Here is a 22,424-nt window from a genome sequence, read left to right as displayed (position 1 = left end):
TTGCATCAACTGCATTGGCTACCAGTTTTCTTGCCGGTGCAATTCAAAGGGGTGCTTACTAGCTAAAGCTTTAATGGCACAGGATTAGGTTATTTGCAGAACTGCCTTTCACTTGATGATACCTGCCTGCCCCACTAGACTGAATAGGGTGGGCATGGTTCCATGTCCCTTTCCTGAAAGATTGCCATCTAGTAGGATCTAGGACGCATTCCTTTTCCAAAGCTGTTACTACATTATGGAACACCCTCACCCAGGTGTTCCAGCAGGTCCCCACCCTTTTAGTTTTCCAGAAGGTCAACAAGATCTGGCTTTTTATCTAGTGTAGACCGTGAAGTGGGAGCCCTGGTGGGGTAGTTGTTGCATACCCTGGGAAGGGGATGAGAAAGAATAAAGTTTTTAGTTTTTTCTTATTGTTTTCATGCTTTTTGTATTGTTGTTATAAGCCTCCCAGAGTTGTAACTCTAATATGGATGGCCATAGAAATCTTTTAAATAAATTAATAGTAAACAAACTTTCTTAAAACAAGATATATTTAAGTAATTGTTACGGTTCGCAGAAAAAAGTGCTGAATTGTAAGGTTCAAAATAGGCATGGCAGAAAACAAAGAATACAGTACATAGGTAAAGATAATTAAATAACATACAAAACCTGGATCTCTCACGTGCCAAATTGAAGTGCAAGGAGACAGGCACAAGATAAACTGAATAACACAGATATTGAAAAGCAGCTCTAGGGCAGAGTGAGGAAAATTTACCAAGGACATATGCTGAAATTCTGGGGTATGCTGTAATTGACAAGAATATTCAACATTTATTGAAAATAAACATTTAAAAAATCTGTTCAATAAAAGATAGATGCTAAAGACAGTATGAATCTGTTGCATACTTTATAGTTACCATATCGTTTTTCTTCGTTCCAATATTTTGGATAATCAAATTTTAAGACTGGTCTCAATTAATTTCATGTGTTTTTATACAACAGCTAAAAATAATACAGGTTTTAATAAACCACTTTAGTCTTTGATATTTGGGCATGATTTAGAAAAAGAAGAAAAAGTGTTGAGCAGGGACATCTGAATAAAATTCAAGAAAAGTGTTATGTGAATAATGCTCTAAACCGGGGTGTCAAACTGATGGTCCATGGGCTGGATGCATCATGCACACCCACCCCAGCTCCGTGAAGGGAAAAAGGTTGCAATGTCACATGATGGCAACATAACACAAAACATGCATTCTAAACAAAAAATCAATACTCATGAGCCCTTCTAAACCCATGATCTCACCTTACTGGTATTCTGATGTACTTCACTAAGTGTGCCATGGTAACATCACCTTAACTTACAAACAATAATTAAAATTGTTAAAATCACACTTGACCAATAAAGAATTCTATTCTATACTATTCTAAAATAAGGTATTTATTAGCTAATCAAAATGTTAAGACAACACATAACAACAGCATTCTGTTTCCAGTACAAGAATTTTACTGCTTGCTGAACACTGTGAGTCCTAGACAGCTATTAATATGTTATGAAAGGCATTTTAATTTATTTAAGTCATTTGAGTTTTTCTGCCAAAAACTGCCTTGGCTATAATGATCACTTAAGTATCTGTCATTTTTGCTGATATATGCAAGAAAAATAACAAATTTACACAATGTTTACAACAGCATTTTTCAGCTGCTAAAATAATAGGAATTGCTTCAAATGTGTTCTTCTGTGAAAAATGTTTCAACAAAATCCAGGGACTGGAGACTTAGTTTTCTGTAGAAAGATAGGTATAACATTTACTAAACAGACTTCTCTGCAACTGATTGAACAATGATTTGAATGGTTTTATTCAATTGTATTGTGAAGGTTACAATTTATATGTATCTAACTTTTAACAAGTGGATCTAATTTAGCACTTAATTTTATTAGTAAAACCAATTTAAGTAAGTCAGCTAGAGGTTCACCTAGCAGTTTAAATGGCAAGCTAGAACATCATCTGCTTTACATACATTTAGGTAGTGTTTCCAATAGGACAAATATTAAACTAGAAAGCCAAGCAGGAAACAAGATTCTTTTGGTCATTTATCCCAGAAAATTAAAGAGCAAAGGTGATGCCATACAATATTTTGCCTTTCAATATTTTTTAAATATCAATTAAAGAATCTTCTTGTCTGTACAGGTGGAACAGCATCAGCAGCTGCTTGGATTTACCTGGGGCTCTTTAACAGCATAGTTTTCTTATCGATAACCAGGACCTGGCTGAGTATAACCCTGGCCAAATGCAGGGCGACTGCGCGCATAAGGATTAGGGCCACTTGGAGGAGGAGTCATAGTAGTTCCAGGGGGTGGGGTAAAACCAGGTCTTGGCTGATAGGTGCTGGGCTGGCTAGGAGCCATTCCAGGTTGCGATGCTGGAGTTACGCTATAATTAGCAGATTGGGAGGCCTGAGTTGTATAATTTTGTGGAGCATAAGTGCCTGTTTGATACTGCTGAGGAGGCTGAGCTGGCAGCTGTGGAGCTGGGCCAGGAAAGCCAGGAGCTGGAGCCTGGGAGGCTTGCTGGCTGTATCCTTGGAACTGCTGTGCTTGTTGAGGAGCAGTCTGTTGGCTGTAGCCTGCTAAGAGATCAAAGTAAAACAACAGACTTAGGTGAAAGTAGAACTTGCTTCTTTGTATTAGCATTATTTATTTATTTATATTGAGTTTTACATAAAAACAAATAAAAACAGTTAGAAAAGAAAAAGGGGCAAGGAGGGGGGGAAAAGACTACAGTTATAAAATATAACAGCTTCCAATCTTCTCTTCAATAGATATTGACAACCTATCACTTTCCCTATCTCTTCCAGAAATCTCTTCAACCCCACAAAAGTAAGTAATCATCTTTTTCTATTATGAAATCTACAGATTGTTGATTCATTTTTATTATTTGTTTAGCAAAATGCCCATAAAAGATTCCCAGCCTTTTAGAAAAGCATTTGACTAAGCAGGGAAGTTTCACATTTCTGCCAATTCTAACAGTTTTATGATTCATTCCTCCATTGTGGGAATTTCAATACTGTTCCATCTTTGAGAATGCCATTGTTTTAACTACCATTGCCATACACATAATTAATTTCTGTGTGTGTGCACGCATGCACTCAAATGTGTATGCATATTCTGGAACAGTTACAAAATTTAAGTACAGCTGTTAAAAAATGAATTGAGAGTTCTACAGCGCTGTATTATGAATGTAGTGTTCTGTATGCATGGAGGAACAGTTTCACATAGCTGCATTCTAAGGGCTGATTTTTGTTGGTGAGCAAAATAGTTTTTTTAAATATCCAGCATCATCAAAAGTACAGTTCACACACTTCAACAAACCATATGTGTGAAAAAAAATCTATATAAACCATTAAAAAAAGTGACAAGTAGAGAAGGTTGAACTATATGAATTTGTATTATTTATGCATAATAAAATTATATAAACATAATATAGTATATTTCACATATTTTAATAAGTAAAACAGATGCACGTTTTAAAGAAGGGTGAACCAAATGGGAAACATGTTTTGTTTCAAGCTTGTAACAAAATAGTCCCATTTAAAATGTTTCATAAGACGGGCCAATGATTATACTCCATCAGAACAAAACCTATAAAGGACTTTGAGTGTTTTGTTCCAACCACAAAATGCTATTTTGGGAACATATTTTTGTTCTGCACTCATAACACCAATAATAATCCATTAAAAAGTGAGAAGTGCCCGTTTCAACATTGTTTCTAAAACCAGATTGCTAAAATCATCTGACCTCAAAAGTTTTAAGACAAAAATTTTAGAGTTCAAAATGCTGTAAGTATTAATTATAAGCATATGTGTATGTATATATGTTGATCCCAGCGTGAAACAATCAATATACATTGGAATGCAAAAGATTATCTCCAGATATCATTTTCACAAGTACAAAAATGTAGATAGGAGTGTATATATTTTTAATTCAGTGTTAAGTTATATCACAAATAACTTTCAAAGACAAATTAACTGGTATGTGAAACAAAAATCTGGAAGGGGTGGGAGACTAAGAACTCCATTTATTTCTTGCATAAAACACACCTGAAGCTACTTGCAATGAAACCTCTCCAATGACTGGAATCCTGTTAGCATTAAATACCAGATACATAATAATTATTAAAAAACACAGGATCCTTAAGAGAAAGCAATGACTAAAATATACTTTGAAGTCAATTTTGAACTCACCTGAATATGGGTTCAAATTTTACTTTGAAACAATCAAAAGCACAACTAGACAGTTTTGGTTTAACTAAGCTGACCTATAGCTGGTGATGATACTAAGTAAAGATTATCATCCGTAAGGTACAGTGTAAAGCCTTCTAAAACTTAAAGAAAAACATACATATTACGCAGAAAACTGAATGGCTTCTTTGTAAAGCATCACAAAACTAATTTCCATACACAGGAAGAACTGTTGGAAATTATACTGATGCTAAAACTCAACAGGCATTCATTTTATGTGTTTGTGGGAGCTGGACCTTAGATGCTGTTTTGGCAATGATTCATCCTAAACAAAATGTTCAAGGGAAATGTAAGCCTTGAGATGCAACTTTTCTTCTAGAAGTCATCTGACTTATTGGCATTTGAAAATATTTGACTAGTTTCACTGTAACTGTAGGATTCTAGATTTTTTCTAGAGGCAATCTGCAATCTGGTGGGATGAGCAAACAAAACAAACATTGAACATTTTCTACTGATTTTATTTTTTATGTTAAACTCAATTATCACAATAATGCATTCCATCTGGTTCCCCAAACAGTTATACCCTATTCCCTTTAAAAAGACCCTGAAATATGCATGATATATATCATTATATGTAAACTATTAAAGCAATCAGCTGTGAGCAAGGATAGCATTCAGTTGCTACTTAGGAATATATACATTATCACTCCAAAACAGCTTTAAAGTTATCTAAAAGTACCTAGAGTTGAGAATGAAAGAGCTTTAAAAGTATTTGTGCATTAATAACATTCCTGTTTTATTTTTACTTTGAGAACTAAACTACAAAGAAGTATTCAAGTAATTACAAAACTATTTAGCAATGCTGAAGAACCTGCCACCACCTTACCTTGATATTGTACACCATATTGTTGCTGAGGTTGAGCTTGTGGTTGTTGAGAAGGATATCCAACCTGTTGTGGATACTGTTGATACATTTGGCCTACCGATTTAAAATTTATACAACTTTAGTTCTTGCCTGGCCTTATCTTTTTCATATATTGTTCTCTTAAAATAAGAGTTTAAAAACAAATATAGAATTAATTTACAGAGAGTTTTCAGCTTAAAACTATTTGTGTAGCAATTGTTCAAAGTTACAATAGATAGCACTGCCAAAAGTGACTTACAACTAGTTCTTGGATTTACAACTGTTGCAGCTTCCCATGGTCACATGATCCAAATCTGAGTGCTTGGCAACCAGCATGTATTTCTGATGGTTCTAGTGTCCTGGGACATGTGATCGTCATTCGTGACCTTTCCAGACAGCTTCCTCCAAATCGGAGAAGCCTGGTTCACTCAACGACCACCTGATTTACTTAACTTAACTCAACTTCCCTGTAGAAACTTCGAGCTTGTTCTCTATGCCACGACGGAGAAGAATGGGCCAAGATGGATGTTACAAAGTTGGAACAGCCGAGGAACACCTAAGCATAGTGCTGGAGCAGAGACTGGGAATGGTGTTTGGAAAAGGGTAAGAAGAATCTATATTATTTGTAACTACCCCAAAAGACTATAACAGAGAAGAATTGTGCTAGCGGCGGATAGAAGATAGAAGAATTTGGAAATATAAAGAATTTTAAAGTTTTTTTTTTAAAAAAAATCTAAAATTTGAAAAGGAACTAATCTAGGAAAACATTAATTTGGAATCGGCAATCAGGCGGGATTTGGCATTAATCTGAATGCTGAAAATAACTGTTCTAAAGAGGAGTAATATTTGATTTTTAAAATTGTTGAAGTTAAATAAAGAAACGGAAAAAGGAGTGGCTGTGGTACTCGACTAAAAGTGCCACTTGCTGATGAAAGAAAAATCCTAATGGCTTTATTAAAAGAAGAAATTAAAAAAAGAATAAAAGAAAGATATTATAATAAGTTGGAATATATTATAATCAAAGAGCAAGGATAGAGGAGTCCACCTCTGGAATTATTGGTGTTTTGGACTGATTAAAATTGGAAATAAAAATTTGAGGACATTGATATTTTAAAACAAAGAAGAGACACTGGTTCAAATAAAATAAAATAAATTGGATACTGGACAATTGGAATAATAAGCAATATAAAGTTGAGTGAAATATGTAAAGAAATAAGAATATATTTGATCTATGAATGAGATATGGGACAGAATGTTGGATTTATGCACTAAAATACAGAATATAGAAGAAAATTCAGAAATGGCGACGACAGTAGAAGGAGGAGAAAGAACAAAGAAGGGGGAGGAGTCAAAAGAAAGAGGAACCAGTGAAATGGAACAAAAGGATCAACAAATAATACAAAAGAAGAAAAAAGAAGTTGAACGTAAGATATCCATGATAGATATAATAAATAAGGGGGGGATATTGAGATGGAAATGCTGATAAATGAAATGGTTAGAGAAATACAGAGAGATCAAAAGAAGGTGGGGGAAAACTTTGAAAAAAGGAAGAGAAAATATAAGGAAATTATGATAAATAGAGGAAGGATTAAGGGGAAAAGCCAAAAGATGATAGTAAATGACAAGCAAGCAAACAAAAAACAAATTAACATAAAATAAAGACTTAGAGATAATGGCTAGAAATGGAAAAGAGGGAGACTCCACATGGAGAGGTATACTTATATTAAACATATATAATAGATTTTGAGGAAATGGGATTAAGAAGTAGAACAAGAAGGGATAATTTTAATGCAATAGTGATGAAAATAAGAATTTATAATATATTATATCAAATAAAATAGAATGTTTATGTAATATATAAGTGATCAATAGTTAAAATATGAAAAGAAATGTTATGTGGAGCCTGACAGAATAGATATAACTATATAGTAGGATAATATTTTTAATGAACTATATATTTTGTTATATATATAAGGTAATAATGTTGTAAGTCTGAATTGATTGGCTAAGAGAAACTATATTTGTGTTAAAATTAGATGTTAGAGGGAAGGAAACATATAGAAAATAAAATATAAGCAATAGTGGCATATGTAATATTGGGGAAACATAATAGGGGATAATACTGTATAAATTAAGATGGAATTTTTGAACATTTAAAGAATGGTATGAAATTGTAAACATGGTCAGCATAAGAATACATGATTAACGAAATTAGAGATTGATTAATATGTTTTTAATGAATTAAATATTTTGTTATCCACTGGTACAAAGTAATTAGGATATATTGTTATAAATTTGATAATATAAACATGGTGAATGTAAGAATGTACAATTAAGGAAATTAAAGAAGGGATAACTATAAATTAAGATGAAAATTTTGAATGGCTAATGAAATGATATGATTAGATTAGATTAGATTGTAAATATGTAGAATATATGAGAAAAGGTAGAGAATGGATTAAAATAAAGAGACTAATACAAAATAATTTATGAGAACATAAAGATGAAAAAATGATAATAGACAATGAAGTGATGCTAGAAAGTTGTATCTGTGATTATGGACATGATTGATTTAAAATGTAAAACACCTGAAACAACACTGTTCTCACAAAGATGTATTTAAACAATTAAAAAATAAAAAACTTTTTGACAGAAAAGAACTACTTGTAACTGATTATTTTCTAGGGTCAAAAGTAACGTAGCAAGAATGTAGTTTGCATTTTCTCTTCCAACCCATTTCCCAATGAGAATATACATATGTCTATATGTTATCAGAATACAGTTGCCTTTTGGCAGTAAATAAAAATTTAGAGAAAGACAGTGATCTATTGTTTGCAAAACACTTTGGAAGAAAACTTTTACTTTATGAACAGGGGAGTACGCTTCCTTCTCTCTCTGCAGGACCACTATCACTAACTGCCTGCTGAAAAAATACCTACCAAAAGGAAGATAACAGCAACCACAGAAGAGCCTGCATAAACACACTGCTTTGGAAAGCCAGTTTTGTGTGTATATCTTTAGGTCAGAAACAATATTGGAATTTTCTATCATATGTCTGTGAAATGAACCAGATGTTTTAAAAATAATATTTCTAACTATTTATTTAGAAAATTTAACTAGTACTTCCAGTAATAGTGCTTCATTTTAAGCCACTATGCTAAATCCTTCAAATAGCCTTTATGCTTTCATTTTAGAGAACTCTTTGTTATGACTCAGCATTAGTGCACCACCTAGCGCTAGGTTACACAATTTAAAAAAATTGTACATTATGCATGTTTCCTGTATTTGATTAATTAAAACAGCTAAAAACCATCCGTTAGCATATAAAGCACTTTAGAGTAATATAAAACACCCCCAATTCCAAGAAACAGAATTACATATTGACAGTGGAAAAATGAAGCAGTGACTAAACATAAACGAGTGTGAACAAATATGGCTTGAAAACAAAGATTTTTAAAAAGTCAAAAATATCATAAGATAGAAATGCTTGAGAGAAATCAAAAGGTGAAGCAAACAGTCACGGAAGTAAAGACAACAAGACCAGAAACAGTTAAAACAAAACTGCAAACAGCCAAAAGTGGTGTGGAACTATAGGAGCAATCATAAACTCTATCACTTTGTGAGATATGAAAGGGCACATATGTTCACTGGGAGTGGGATGAACATGAATGAATTGCTTACCATCTATTTGACCAGATTGGGGCTGAGATCCTCCATATGATGGTTGTTGTGGTTGAACACACGGTGGATGGGCAGCAGAGGATGCAGAAGTGATGCTGTCAGGTGTTCCTGAACGTTCCTCTACGGGGGCACTGGGTGGTCCTGGAAAAGAAAATATTTTGAAAAGAAAATAATGAACAATAATCTGAAATGCAATACAATATTCTGGAATCCAATATTCTTACTTTCATTAATAAAGGTGGGATGCAAATAAACACCATAGAGTAAGATAGCTGCAGAACTTCAATAAAATTAATTCTCTGTGTCAGAAATGCATAGCTTTCCAGTTTGCCTTCAAATGGATGTTTAGATTCCTACTTCAAAAAGTAGGAGCCATAATGAAACCATTGAAATAAAATTCAATTTCACATATTTTTTGTCTTCTTTAAATCAAATTAATTAAATATAAGTAATATTGCTTCCTATATAGCTTTCCTTTCTCTCATTTAGAAATCACTACCTGATGATTACTTTTGGAAGTCATACCTAAGGTTTTCAGGTCATATGAATGTGTTTTGTGACATTTTTGCCAAAAGCCAACATTTACTTCATTTTCAAAAAAAAATACTACACCGTGATTAATTGGTTTCCTTAACAAATGTGGCATTTGTTAACAATCGTGATGTTCATTTAACAACTGCTACAAGAAAAGTCATAAAATTGGGAACATAATACATATTTCACTACTTAGAGAAATATTTTAAATAATGCAAATAATTTTTCAAATACTATGCAAATATGCTATTAGATTCCAAATTAGCAATTTCTGTACAGCTATGGCAGTACCATTGTGGGCTCTAACTACATTTTTAAAATTCATTTTTAAATTTAAGTGTTGCCATGTCATATCTGCTTTAAAATGCTGCCATCTGCTGTTTGCTTATATTACTTTTTGAAACTCAAATAGTAGTATTACTGGACTTGATACTGACCAAAGTAATTTTGATCACCAGCTGTTTTGACCATTAGCAGACAAAACTAACTATGTTGAGTTTCACAATTATTCAGAGTTATACCAATTCTAATTGATATTAACTTCCTATAATGTACCTTATAATGCTGAATTAATCACTGTTACAGACAGATTCTGGAGTGTATCCAAAGGAGCAGATACTAAAACTTCATCATAATCAGATATTAATCCTACTAAAATATTTAACTGGTATTGAAGTTAACTGGAACTTATTTTTAACAGGCTATTCCAAGCTAATTAAGTTGAATCCAATCCACTTCGCAGCATACTGAGAACAGCTATGAATCCAATCCATTAAATCAATGTTGCAGCTTTATTTTTCTACTGAACTTCATGGTTACTTCTGCAATAAGTAGTCATGTGTATCTACTATGCAGTAGCAATTCTCTGTCATTTCAAAAACACTCTGCTAATAGTTAGCATGCAAAAAAATAATATGGGATTTTCCTCTACAGATTTAATTCTCCATTTTAAAAATTCCTTGTTTTTTAACTATTAATCTTCAGGTGTGAGATTAATATACTGTCACTGTTGCTATTTAGAAATTCAGTATACATATATTTCCAATATACAGACTTCTCAGATTTTGAAAGTCAGATTTATGTAAACCAAGGTAATCCCTGAGTATGTTATTAGCAGCTGTTAAGAACTAATTGTGACTGCCTACTGAAACATCACTTTCCATTGCTTAAAATTCAACCAATGTGAACAGATAAATCCTTAAATCTGCACAGGCCTAGTTATGATCCTAGTAAACTAATACAGTAATAAATTGTCAGCCAAATCTGTCTTTATTGTATTTATATCTCAAATTTTCACTGAAATATGAGTAGTCATCTCAGTTTTGTCTTGGCAACTATCTTCTGATGTGATTTAAGTTGAGAGGGAATGCCCAAAATCATGCAGTACAGAAAGTGGGAACTTGAACCTGGTTGCCTCCAGTTTAAGTGCAACAACTGATCAAAGGTAGTCCTTGACTTATGACCATAATTGAATCCAAAATTTCTGTTGCTAAGTGATACAGTTGTTGAGCTTTGCCCCATTTTATGCTTTTTCTTGGCACAACTGTTAAGGGAATCACTGCAGTTAAATAGTAGCATGGTTAAGTGAATTTGGCTTCCCCCTTGACTTTTCAGGGAGTTGCAAAAGATAATCACATGATTCCAGGACACAGAAACTGTCATAAATACATGCCAATTGCCAAGCATCTAAATTTTGATTACGTGATCACGGGGATGCTGCAACACATTTGTTAAGTGTGAAAAATAGTCATAAGTCACTTTTTTCAGTGCCACTGCAACTTTGTACAGTCAGTAAGTGAATGGTGATTAAGTCAATGACTACCTGTATGATGGTTCAAATGTATACTTTGTGGTCTACTTAAGAGATATAAGCTTGTACTGAATTCAAGTTGGAAAGAAGTATATTAAAGACACTAAAAGGGAAAAAAAAAAAGAGAAAATTGAACTTCTGTTCCATTGGGGGAGTAAACATCATGCAAAAAAATTGAAATCAAAATTTCTTCATGTACAAGTAATCATCACTTAACAACCACGATTAGAATGGAATCCTGGTTATTAAGCAAGATGTCACATGAATACTGCACTCGGCAACCCTGATTCCAGCACTCCTGGTTGCCGTCATTAAGTGAACACACCGAGCTAAAATCCTTATTTTCCTTTGTCTTTGTGCCCTCTCTCCCTATCAGGGAGTCCTCCTGGCAGGTGGTAGTAGCTCCAACCTTCCCTACCAGCTTCTCCATTGGCTTTCTAAGGAAGCCACTAGAGGGGATTGCAAATGGTGATGAGATGCTTGGCTATGAGTCGTAAGTGCAAGCAAAGCACCCAGACTGCAAGCACATGACTACAGTGGGAAGAGGAGAGAGAGAATGTGTGTGTGTGTTTTGGTCAGAAGTACAGGCATGTAAAGCACTCTTTCCAAGGCTGTTGTTAAACTGAATAGTTGTTAAGCGTCTGGTCCTTAAGTGAGGACTACCTGTACCGTCTATAAAATTTCCATATGCCTGGCCAATTCTGAAAGAGCAAACTTCAAGCAACTGTTTCAATAAAATACATATTCTTACCCGACACCTGATCATCTTTCAGCCCAAATGCTGACAAGACATTTTTGTTGATCTCATCTTGATTTTTTAATGGATCAAAAGCAGACATACTTGCTGCTATAACTTGAGTAGACGGCTTGACAGTTGAATCGGCACTAGTAGGCTTGTCTTCCCTACCCTCTGCAACATCTGCAACACAGATTGAAATTTTTAGAGACCTGAGATTATGCTAGCACTTAACACTGTTAGTAACAAGCCTAAATGTTACAGACTTAAAGCAATTATAGCAATGCACAAAAAGTTTTCAGGTCACAACTCCAAACCCAAAATATTTCAATTGGATGTTATCAGAAATAATTCCATATTGGGGAAAACACTGAATCCTCACCTAAAATACATCATTCAAACCGATTTTGCAGTCAGAATACTTATTTTAAGAAAGGAAAGGCTACTTGATGTAGTCTTTAATGGGCTAGTCTAAAATCCAGGAGATTGTGCCTTCTAGTCCAACCTCAGGCACAAAAGCCACCTAAGTGATCTTGGCCATTTACTATGCCGCAGCCCAAGCCACTTCACAGGGGCTGTTACGACTAGGAGGAAGCATTTATGTTTGCTACCTTGAATTACTTAAAAAATCATAAAGGTAGCATAAATGAAACTAAATGAATGGAAGTATTATAGGCTGCATTGGGAGAGTTTATGGGGCTGTGTTTTTCTGTTTGCTTCTTCTTCTTCTTCTATTATTGCTTTGTTATGATTATGAGGCACTCAGAGCTCTTATTTTAATATGGGCAGTCATATAAATATTTTAAATAAACTAAGTGTAAATGAGGCTGGAACAGATGTTCAGAGAAAAAAGGATTCCACCCTTGACCGTTTGTACATTTCTACGCAAGTATAGCTTATGAGAAGGGGCATTTACATCAATCTATTTTTAAGTAACAATTATCAACTTACCATTTTCAGGCAGACTAGTAGAAAATCCTGGCTCAGCAGGAGGTTCTAAGCAATCCAATAAACGATTCACTTTGTTGCGAAGCTCTATCAGTTCTCTGCGGAGGTATTTTACCTGATTTGATTCTAGCGGTCTTGGCTGCCCATTAACTATAAAACAGATACCACACTAATAAGTTTTCACAAGACAAGACAAAATAGTTTTAAAACCTTATAACCAGGGGTGGGATTCTACCGGTTCGCACCTATTCGCTAGAACCGGTTGTTAACTTTCTAAGCAGTTTGGAGAACCGGTTGTTAGAAAAAATTACTGGCCTAATCCTGTAAGGAAGGTAAGAAGGAAACATTCTGGTATTGCTTACAGAAACTGTCTCTCTGTTAACCCTTATTACAGTCTTGGCAGGACTAGACTTCCTATCTCAGGAACATCTCTGGAGTTTTTTTCCCTTCCTTTGCTGGTACTTTGCTTGTGTGGAGTGACCATTCAAAATTACAATGGCACTGAAAAAAGTGACATGACCATTTTTCACACTTACGACTGTTGCAGCATCCCCACAGTCATGAGAGGCCAGGCGAGGAGATGCATGCCTCGATGTGAGTGATACTGAGTTGGCCACACCCAGCCAATAACATGACCACCAAGCCATGTCCACCCAGTCACATGATCACCAAGTCACGCCTACGACCTAAGCCATGTCCACAGAACCAGTTTTTTAAAATTTTGAATCCCACCCTTGCTTATAACTTGTACATAACTTGTATGAACTTTTTCAGAACAAATGATAGGTACTATCCATGTTCTGAACAGTTACACAATTTCATGGGAATGAAGGAAAATTTATTACCAAGGAAAATTGGGGGGGGGGGGAGTATCAAGCAACTGTTAACAATATTTTTACTCACCAAACAGTGTCAGTTTCAGGATTCTACTGCACTGAATTGCAAATGAAAGATCTGAACTATCAAAGATTGTTATAAGATCTCCATCTGTTAATGAAAGAGAATGAGGAATCAGAAACAAATCCCCCCCTCCCAAAAAAAATCTTCACATATCAGTCATTTAAAAAATCTGTTTCCAAAAGATAGCAAGCAGTTGGACAGGGCAGGAATCAAATAAAACCTGGAAGCACAGGCAGAGTTGAAAGTGCTGCCAAAACTTCTTCCAAGGCTTTTCTCTGTATTCTGCAAGTACCCGGGGGGGGAGTGTGGGGCAGCGCTGGCGCTTTGATATCATAAAGATTCTTTGTGATATATATTTTTTTTAAAAAATCTCCTGGCCAATGGAGCCTGCAGCCTGCCTCCTCTGCTAGCATGGGTGAGTCCAACCAATCTCATTGAAATGACATGGTCCCTCAGATAACTTGGAATGATGCCATAAAGGGCTTTAAAACCAACACCTTGAATTACACCCAGAAGCAAACAGGCAGCCAGTGCAGCTCTCAGATAAGTTGTTTCATAGTCCAGTCTTGGGACCCCAAAGCTTCCAGCACCACTTCACTCTGCACCAACTGTAGCTTCTGAATGCTCTTCAAGGATAGCCCCATGTAGAATTGTTACAGTAATCCAAGCATGAGAGGACTATGTCTTATGACAGAGCACAGGGATGTTACTAAAATATTAAGCATAGATTATCACTGATGGCAAATTTAGCACTAAACGTTTAAATGGAAGTAATTAAAGATATTCACAGCAAACTTTGCTAATAGGTACCTTGGGTATATAATACTTAAGGCTGTGCTATAACCATAATGCTGCCCCAATATGCAATTATCGCCAGTCAATAACAAGAAGTGCCATTAAGCTTATCCAACAATTACAAAATGCAACCACTCAGTTTATGCATTTAACTGAGTGGTACATACATTGAAAATTATTGGAAAGAAGTATTTGGGCTCTAGTACAAGCAGAATATCTCTTTGCCGTTTATTGAAGTATATAGTTTTTCAGGCTTCTATGTAAATTCTGAAAAAGGATGTAGCTATTCTAATAGTCACGTTAAATGCAATGCTTTAATTATTCCATGGAAACAACTTTTTTCAAATACTCAAATGAAAACCTATAAACAAATGTGTTTGTTTTACTTATTAAAAATTCTTCATTTAAAAGAGCTGTAAAGAAGTTCTGAATCATTTATGAAATGTGTAAGCTCTATTAATATTCCAACAAAAACCAGAAAATGTTTTTTTTAATGGTTACAGTGTTAAACAAAAGAGGAAGTTTGGATAATATATAGATGAGAAGTACTATCTGAGGATTTCCATTCAGATTGAAAATTATAAAAACTGCATACATATAGGTCACAATTTATATTTACTGCTTTTTACTGTCTCTTCGGGGATTCACAAAACACCTCTGCTCTCTAACTGTGGCAAGGTAGGACTATATAAATCTCCAATTGAGCTGTAAGAGTCTTTATTGCTGCCCAACAGATTCATCAAGGACAGATTATCTTTCCAAGCTATTTCTTTCATCCATCTTCCTCTTCAATACGTCCATTCCACTGGATAAATTTCACATTATAATCATTTTCTATGTCACTGGTCCCTAAATCTTAGTTATGTGTTCTTCATATTTTACTATAAGTTATCCCACACTTGCATCATTTTAAGGCAAACAGCCATTTTAGACTGGTTTCAAACATGTGGCCAATGGCCCAACACAGAAGATAAAACAAAGGAGATACATATACAAGTATTACTGTACAAAACATTACTGTATACAGAAAATATGTTGCAATTTAATCAATCATACTGTAACTGTACAATGTAAAATTCAATGTAACTAAAAAAGATCTAATTATACTGGAATTATTCTGTTTCATGGGCTTTGCATGCACTAGAAAAAAACATGTTCCAAAGCAAAAGCTGAAGACTTCCATTAAGGTTTTTTATTATTAGACAACATAAGAAAATGGAAGGTAAAAATATCCTACCTTCATCCTTATATTTTATTGTAACTTCATCGTTGCTCAGCAGTTTTCCCCTGAAAACTCTCTGCATCATCAGCACCAGCTCATCATAGGTGATATCCTCATTGTGAATTGGAATTCTCCTAATATCATCACCCAGCTGAGCTTTAATTATAAGCTTTCCACTCAAATCCAGTTGTCCATTCATAGTTACTACAGGTCTTCTTACAGAGATACAAAAATGGATTAGTAACATGAATATCAATTTAACCAAAACACAAAGTTGGCTCATGGTAGGGAGAAAGAACAAAAGTCTTCCCCACCCCCCAGCTCTGTATGTGTGTGTTGTGTGTGTATGTTCATATATGTGTATAAATAAATGACAGAGCATTAGTAATAGGAATATCTCATTCCCTGGCATTTCAGTAGTTTTGTAAAATTCTGAAGGAAGTTAGATTCCTTTCAAAGTGACTCAAACTGAATTTGTATTTTAAATTTTGCACAATTGTCCTCCTTAAAAAATACTCCTGTATTTGGTATACTAGGAAATAAATCATTTAAAACATAATTTCAAAAATGTAGACACAGGGAAAAATGTGAAGTTATAATGGACAATTGCAGCTTTGTCAACCATAAATAGCATAGCACAGTACATTATTGACTACAAGAGTGACACAAGCATCAAGATATCCATTGTCAGCATTTAAAGTTCCCATTTTAAAAAAAGCAAGAAATCTAACGGGGAGATTCTTATCTTGTAAGATTTCTGGAGTCATAATATGAAATCTCACAATTTTTGTATTGATTCTCAAGAAGGATCAAGAGATTTTGGATGATTAATTTTTGTGGGGGAAGGTAATGAAAACATTTCAATTACTTTAGATAAAATTGGTTATTTTAAAGAGTTGGACCCAATTTAAATGACATATCATAATAAAAAACAGGAATCATTCTAACTTCATGATACTTTGATAAATTCTATAAAAACACCAAATTTGTAAATTACCTGTTTTGCACTGGTTCCCAAAAGAATGATTCTTTTTACTTTCAGCTGGATGTCAAATGCCCCGCCATGCAGTGCTGATTAGCAAAATAGGCAGTAGTGCACAATACCTACAACAAAACATTAAATTAGGTTTTATTGCTATATCTCAAGAGACCAATATCATTCATGAGCCAGTCTACATATGTTTGCATTCTCAAGATATAACCCTGAATCTACACTGATTTCACTAATCCTTGACTTTTATTATTGCCAAAATATCCTGCTTTTTAGGTATTCCATTAATAAGTAACCATATTACATAGTTGCAATTTTATATTTCATCAAACCAAGGTAGAAGGCAGTTTAGAAAAAACTGATCATGATATTTGGTGACCAAAAGGTCATAGTTCAAAACTGTTAAAACATCAGTTCTATAAGTCTAGAATCAAAAACTGACACTTGCTAAGATTAATGGCTGGAAATAATGCCTGAAAATGAATGTCTAAAAAGTTATAACCCCTATATTTTACATTTTTCCCATATAAAACAAATTTTAATATTTAATATTAGCACTCAATTGTCAAAACCACAATATGATTTTATAATTTGTTTTTATCAATATTCAAATAACCATATTCAAATAACATGTATAACAGCATATTGACAGCCAACCCTTCCCTCCAAAGCATACAAAAAACATTCCCTAATTCTTCATTGGATGTAAAGTCCAGACATATGAACAAAATTCTGAATTAATTTTCCCTATGTTGGAGGACAGGAAAGGAGAATACAGAGGATCTCATTCAGCAGGTAATGTACAGTATGAAGAACAATAAATCCAAGAGCTGTTGAATATATTGAACTGCATTATCTTGATTTAAAACTTGATTAAATAAAAGTATTATTCACAACGCGGGAGGGAAGGAGGGAGGAAGGTCAGAGAGAAAGTGTAAGCAATTTGTTTCAATTATTACCAGTACTATTTATTTATTAAGAAAATGTATATGGCTGCCCAACTCACTCTCGGTGACCCCAGGTGCCTTACAAAGATAAAACCCAGTACACAAACCAATAAACCCTCAATCTCCTAGCGCAGTGGTCGCCAACCAGTGGGCCAGGGACCACTGGTTGTCCATGAGAAAATTTTGCTGGTCCGCAGAGAAATGTCACCCCCAAAACAATTAATATAGGCTGCGCGGGAACACAAGGCTACATTGCCCACATGGCCTAAGGGAACAAGGTAGTGAGGGGAGGGGGGAAAGGGCGGAAGGGGGAACTTGCCCCACTCACCCCACACACCTGGCCTGGCCACTGGGCTGCTTCTTTCCACTTCTTTCTGCTTCTGCTTTTGGCTGCACACAAGAAAAACAGCAAAAGTCTTTCTTTCTCTACCAAACTCCGCCAGAAATGAGTCTCTGGGACCCTGCAAGGCATCCTGCTCCAAGAGGCTGCACTACCACAAGTCTCACAAAGACTCATTTCTGGCGGAATTTGGGGGAGATAAAGACTTCTGTTGTTTCTGCTGCTTTCTTTGCATGAAGCCAAAAGTCTCCCCCCCCCGCCCCGAAAACAAAGCTGGAGACTGTATCCTGTGATCCCAAATAAAGAACAATCAATCAACAGGAAAACAGGGTGGGGAATTTTCATGCAGGCTTTTGGGGGGATTTTCCCAGGGTCTCTGGTCCACAGGATTTAAAATTATGAGTTTGGTGGTCCAAGGTCTAAAAGGTTGGCAACCCCTGCCCTAGCGACAACAATAAGACCAGCTACATGATGGGCTCAATGCATTACAAAATAAATACTGTATAATGCAGGAACAAGCATAACCCAGTAAAATAGTTTGATGCAAACAAGAAAAAGGCTATCATTTACTGCTATTTAGATATTATTTAGATATATTTAGATATTAAGCTTAAATCCAATTGAGAATTTGTAATCAAATCTTTATTGGTTAATATACATGTTTTTAAGTTGCAGTAAGAACTGTGATGCAATGTTACAAGGTCGAGAAGATAATCTCTGACTTTATGTTAACAGAGAAATAGAAATCTTTCAGATATTCAGGAATTATTTCCTATTTGGGAACTAATCTTCTCAATCATTTGTACACAAAATACAGTTAACCTATAACATTTACTGTTTTTTTTGTCATGACAAAACACCACTTATTCTTATCTTTTGTTGTATATTTTAAAGATCCAAATGTAAAGAACATTTTGAAATAAAATTCCTCCAAATGTGTTTTAAAATGTTATATTGTTTAATGACTACAGACTCAACATTTCTTCTGCTTTATCTTTTTGTTTGTAATCTAACAATTATATTGTACAACAGGAAAATATAAATGAGTTAATCTATAGCGGCATACAGTAATTTTAAAAACCAATTTCCATTTCAGAATCAACACTGAAAGATACTCTGTAAGAATTCTACCAGTATTTATGATGTCATAAAATTTACTATCTCTGCTGTATCAAATTAACTAATGCTCTGTCTGGAACCTTTATATTACTGCTCTAAATGTCATCCTTTGAGTTTAATTTGTAATCAAGAGACGGCCAAAATCTTACAAGTGAATTAAGGTTCCAGTGCAATTTTCATTAAAGGCAGATAATTTGGGACATGTTGGCCTAAAATCCTATTAGGATTTTACTTATCTAAGAATAAGTCTTACTGAAATCAGCAACAGTCTATTTCTAGGCATGTAAGACTTGTACTGTACATACGTTAGGAATTATAGGTAGTCCTCAACCAATGACTACAATTGAGACCAGAATTTCTATTTTTAAGCTAGACAGTTAAGTGAGTTGTGCCTAATTTTACAACCTTTTTTTGCCAGAGGTGGTTAAGCAAATCACGGCAGTTGTCACGTAGTGAATGTGGTCATTAAGCAAATCTGGTTTTTCCAACTGATTTTGCTTGCCAGGAGCTGGCTGGGAAGGTCATAAAAGGTGATGGTGTGACACACATACCCATGCTGCAACCAGAATATAGTATGTATTATAAGAATGTGCCAAGCAAAATTCGATTGGAAGTTATGTATTATGTATTATATTGAAGGTCATAAACTTAAGGTATATATTGAAGTTTAAATAAGAGTTGAATGGATGTAATTAAAAGATATAAAGGTGTCATACTCCAATTATTAACTACAGGAGAAAATTTGTTTAATGAGAAAAGATAATATGAAATTGAAACAGAACAGACAAAATTATAAATATAATGATTTGAATTAAGATGAGATAATCAAAATAAAATTGAGCAAATTAAAAGAGGGGAAAAACTATATAGAAAATGTAAAATAGTATAAGATATGGAATAGAATACAAAAAGGAGCATGAAATTTAGTTTTTTGTCTGTATAAAGAAAATTCAACCCAGGACCATGCTATTTTCAAAAAAGATGTTTTACTTGTATTTTGTGTGTGAAAACCCAAATAAAACTTTATTGGGAAAAAAAACTATTGTGACCTGCTGACAAGCAAAGTCAATGGGATAGCCAGATGCACTTAATAGCCCTGTTATTAACTTAACTGCAATGAGCCACTTAACAAATGTGGCAGGAAAAGTTGTAAAATGGGACAAAACTCAACAAATGTCTCACTTAGCAACAGAAATTTTGGGCTGAATTGTGGTCGTACCTCGAGGGCTACCTGTATATGTATCTCTGGTTCAGTTTGAAGGATTATAAAGCAGTTATTTTAATAAAATCCTCCTTAGGGGGAGATGCAAGGAAAGTTTATTTAAATGTATTATTTGATTATTTATTTCACAATGATTATAGCCTGCCCCAATCCACAGACTCTTAAAATATTTTAAGTGTATTTTCATATGAAAAACACCCATCTCAGTATATCTAACATGATTTAGTTTTATTTTAAATATACAAAAAGCACCACTACATTTTACAAGTTTATCCCAGAAATCAAGCTCTTCAATTCCAACAAAGTAACTTAATCACATTGCAACTTCATTGTTGGAATAATTCAAAAATAAAAATAAAAATTGAACACTTCTCCGTAGAATGTTCCACTTTGACCAGTGATTAAGTATTATAATAATATGGGAGGTGGAATACCTACATTGTTGAGCAAATAAAAAGCTCCTGAAGTAAAGAAATTGATAAAAGCTTGGATTCTTGAGAATTTTCAAACGAGGCAAGTTTCCACATGTCATAAATGTGGAATAAATACATCCATTCATTGCAAAAGTCAGATTTTAAAGCAAAACCCTCCCTCTAACAATAACAGAGTTGGAAGGGACCTTGGAGGTCTTCTAGTCCAACTTCCTGCTCAGGCAGGAAACCCTATATACCATTTCAGACAAATGGTTGTCCAATCTCTTCTGAAAAACCTCCAGCGTTGGAGCATCTACAATTTCTGGAGGCAACTTGTTCCATTGATTAATTGTTCTGTCAGTAAGTTTCTCCTTAGTTCTAGGTTGCTTCTCTCCTTGATTAGTTTCCATCCATTGCTTCCTGTCCTGTCTTCTTTGGAGAATAGCTTGATTCCCTTTTCCTTAGATATTGGACTGCTATCATGTCACCCTTAGTCCTTCTTTTCATTAAACTAGACATATCCAATTCTTTCATGCGGTCTTCAGTGCCTCAATTGTGAGTCTCCACATCTTTTTTTATAGGGTGGCAATCTACCTTGAATGACCTTGGCCACTATCTTTCCTTCTTCCAAGTAACAGTCCTTTGGTGGGGAAACCATGTTTTTCACAGCCCAGTCTTGTGGAAACCTTAATTTTTACAGAGCTACAAACTGCCCATTGTAAAGTATCCAGCATCAGACAGGGTTGGGGAGGGAATGCCCCCCCTCAAAAAAAAAAAAAAAACCAGCAAAGTTCTTCTTGCCCTAAAGATTGTCCTAACTAGGGGTCTCCAACCTTGGCCACTTTAAGGCTGGAGGACTTCAACTCCCAGAATTCCTTTGCTGGCTGGGGAATTCTGGGAGTTGAAGTCCTCCAGCCTTAAAGTGGCCAAGGTTGGAGACTCCTGGTCCTGACAACCCCAGAATAATGCACTGCGCCCTATAAGTTTCCACTGTTTGGTCGCAACAAGCCGATAAGGCTGCTCGCCTTCGGGCCAGAAACGCTGAAAGGGAACCGGGCGCAGGAAGCGGCAGCAGCTGACCGGCGCTCAGCGAGCTCCTTCCTTTTCAGGAAAAAAAATGGAAAAGGAAGTTCCGACTGGGCTTCCCTTTTTCTTCCCCTGGCGATTCTCCGGCCGGTTACCTGCCCCCCGCCTCACATAACACATACAGAGCAGCTCGGCCGCGCCCATTCAAAACAACGCCACGGTTCTCCGGCTGCCTCAATTTTGTCTCTTCTAGCACCAGGTCATGGGCAGCGCCTCCCTCAGCCACGCAGGCAGCCAAACCCGGCCTAAAGTCCCCCGATACTCACCGCCGCCGCCGCCGCCGCCGTACGTGGCAAAGGGAATCTGCCAAGGTGGTCAAGGCCCCGCCCTCAGTCCAAATCTCCGCGCTAGCGCACCGCTTTCGCGACCCGACAGCGGGTTCCTGGCCTGGAAACGCTTCGTCACAGGAAAACGGAACTGCGCAGGCGCAAGAAGAGTCGCCGGGGAAGTCGTAATACGCAATTCGGACTCTTCCGCGTTTGTCTCCATAACTGGACGAAGATCTTTTTTATTTCTACACGGGATTCAACTGATTGCCGGAAAGAGTCTCTTGTGGAT

The 22,424-nt window shown here is 35.4% G+C and overlaps 1 protein-coding gene across 4 annotated transcripts; it reads right to left on the bottom strand.

The window, feature by feature from the left end:
* Positions 1-1,812: 1,812 nt before the first annotated feature.
* Positions 1,813-22,227, bottom strand: TFG (trafficking from ER to golgi regulator). Of its 4 annotated transcripts, none has more exons than XM_026700838.2 (9): positions 22,133-22,227; positions 16,746-16,852; positions 15,764-15,963; positions 13,735-13,818; positions 12,835-12,981; positions 11,899-12,066; positions 8,804-8,944; positions 5,105-5,197; positions 1,813-2,604 (listed from the first exon to the last, which is right to left on the bottom strand). In XM_026700838.2, the coding sequence occupies exons 3-9, from the start codon at positions 15,945-15,947 to the stop codon at positions 2,228-2,230; spliced, it is 1,194 nt and encodes a 397-aa protein (XP_026556623.1). In that variant the 5' UTR covers positions 15,948-15,963; positions 16,746-16,852; positions 22,133-22,227; the 3' UTR covers positions 1,813-2,227. The 4 variants fall into 4 exon arrangements, with proteins under 4 accessions (XP_026556623.1, XP_087793475.1, XP_026556621.1 ...); XM_087937349.1 differs by having other exon boundaries at positions 15,764-15,960; XM_026700836.2 differs by having other exon boundaries at positions 1,813-2,607; positions 22,133-22,226.
* Positions 22,228-22,424: the final 197 nt, after the last annotated feature.

The sequence above is a fragment of the Pseudonaja textilis genome, chromosome 7 (assembly GCF_049901715.1).
Source record: "Pseudonaja textilis isolate UNSWEBS1 chromosome 7, rPseTex1.2, whole genome shotgun sequence".
Lineage (NCBI taxonomy): Eukaryota > Metazoa > Chordata > Lepidosauria > Squamata > Elapidae > Pseudonaja > Pseudonaja textilis.
Note: the sequence above shows the minus strand (reverse complement) of the source record. Positions and strands in the feature narration are given on the sequence as shown.

Excerpts from the sequence above, each read along its gene's own strand:
- TFG (XM_026700836.2), bottom strand. The coding sequence starts at position 15,947 with ATGAATGGACAACTGGATTTGAGTGGAAAGCTTATAATTAAAGCTCAG. Across the intron at positions 13,819-15,763 it reads AATAAAATATAAGGATGAAG|ATGGAGATCTTATAACAATC; the intron begins GTAGGATATTTT and ends TTTCATTAACAG. Across the intron at positions 2,608-5,104 it reads ATATGGTGTACAATATCAAG|CAGGCTACAGCCAACAGACT; the intron begins GTAAGGTGGTGG and ends TTGATCTCTTAG.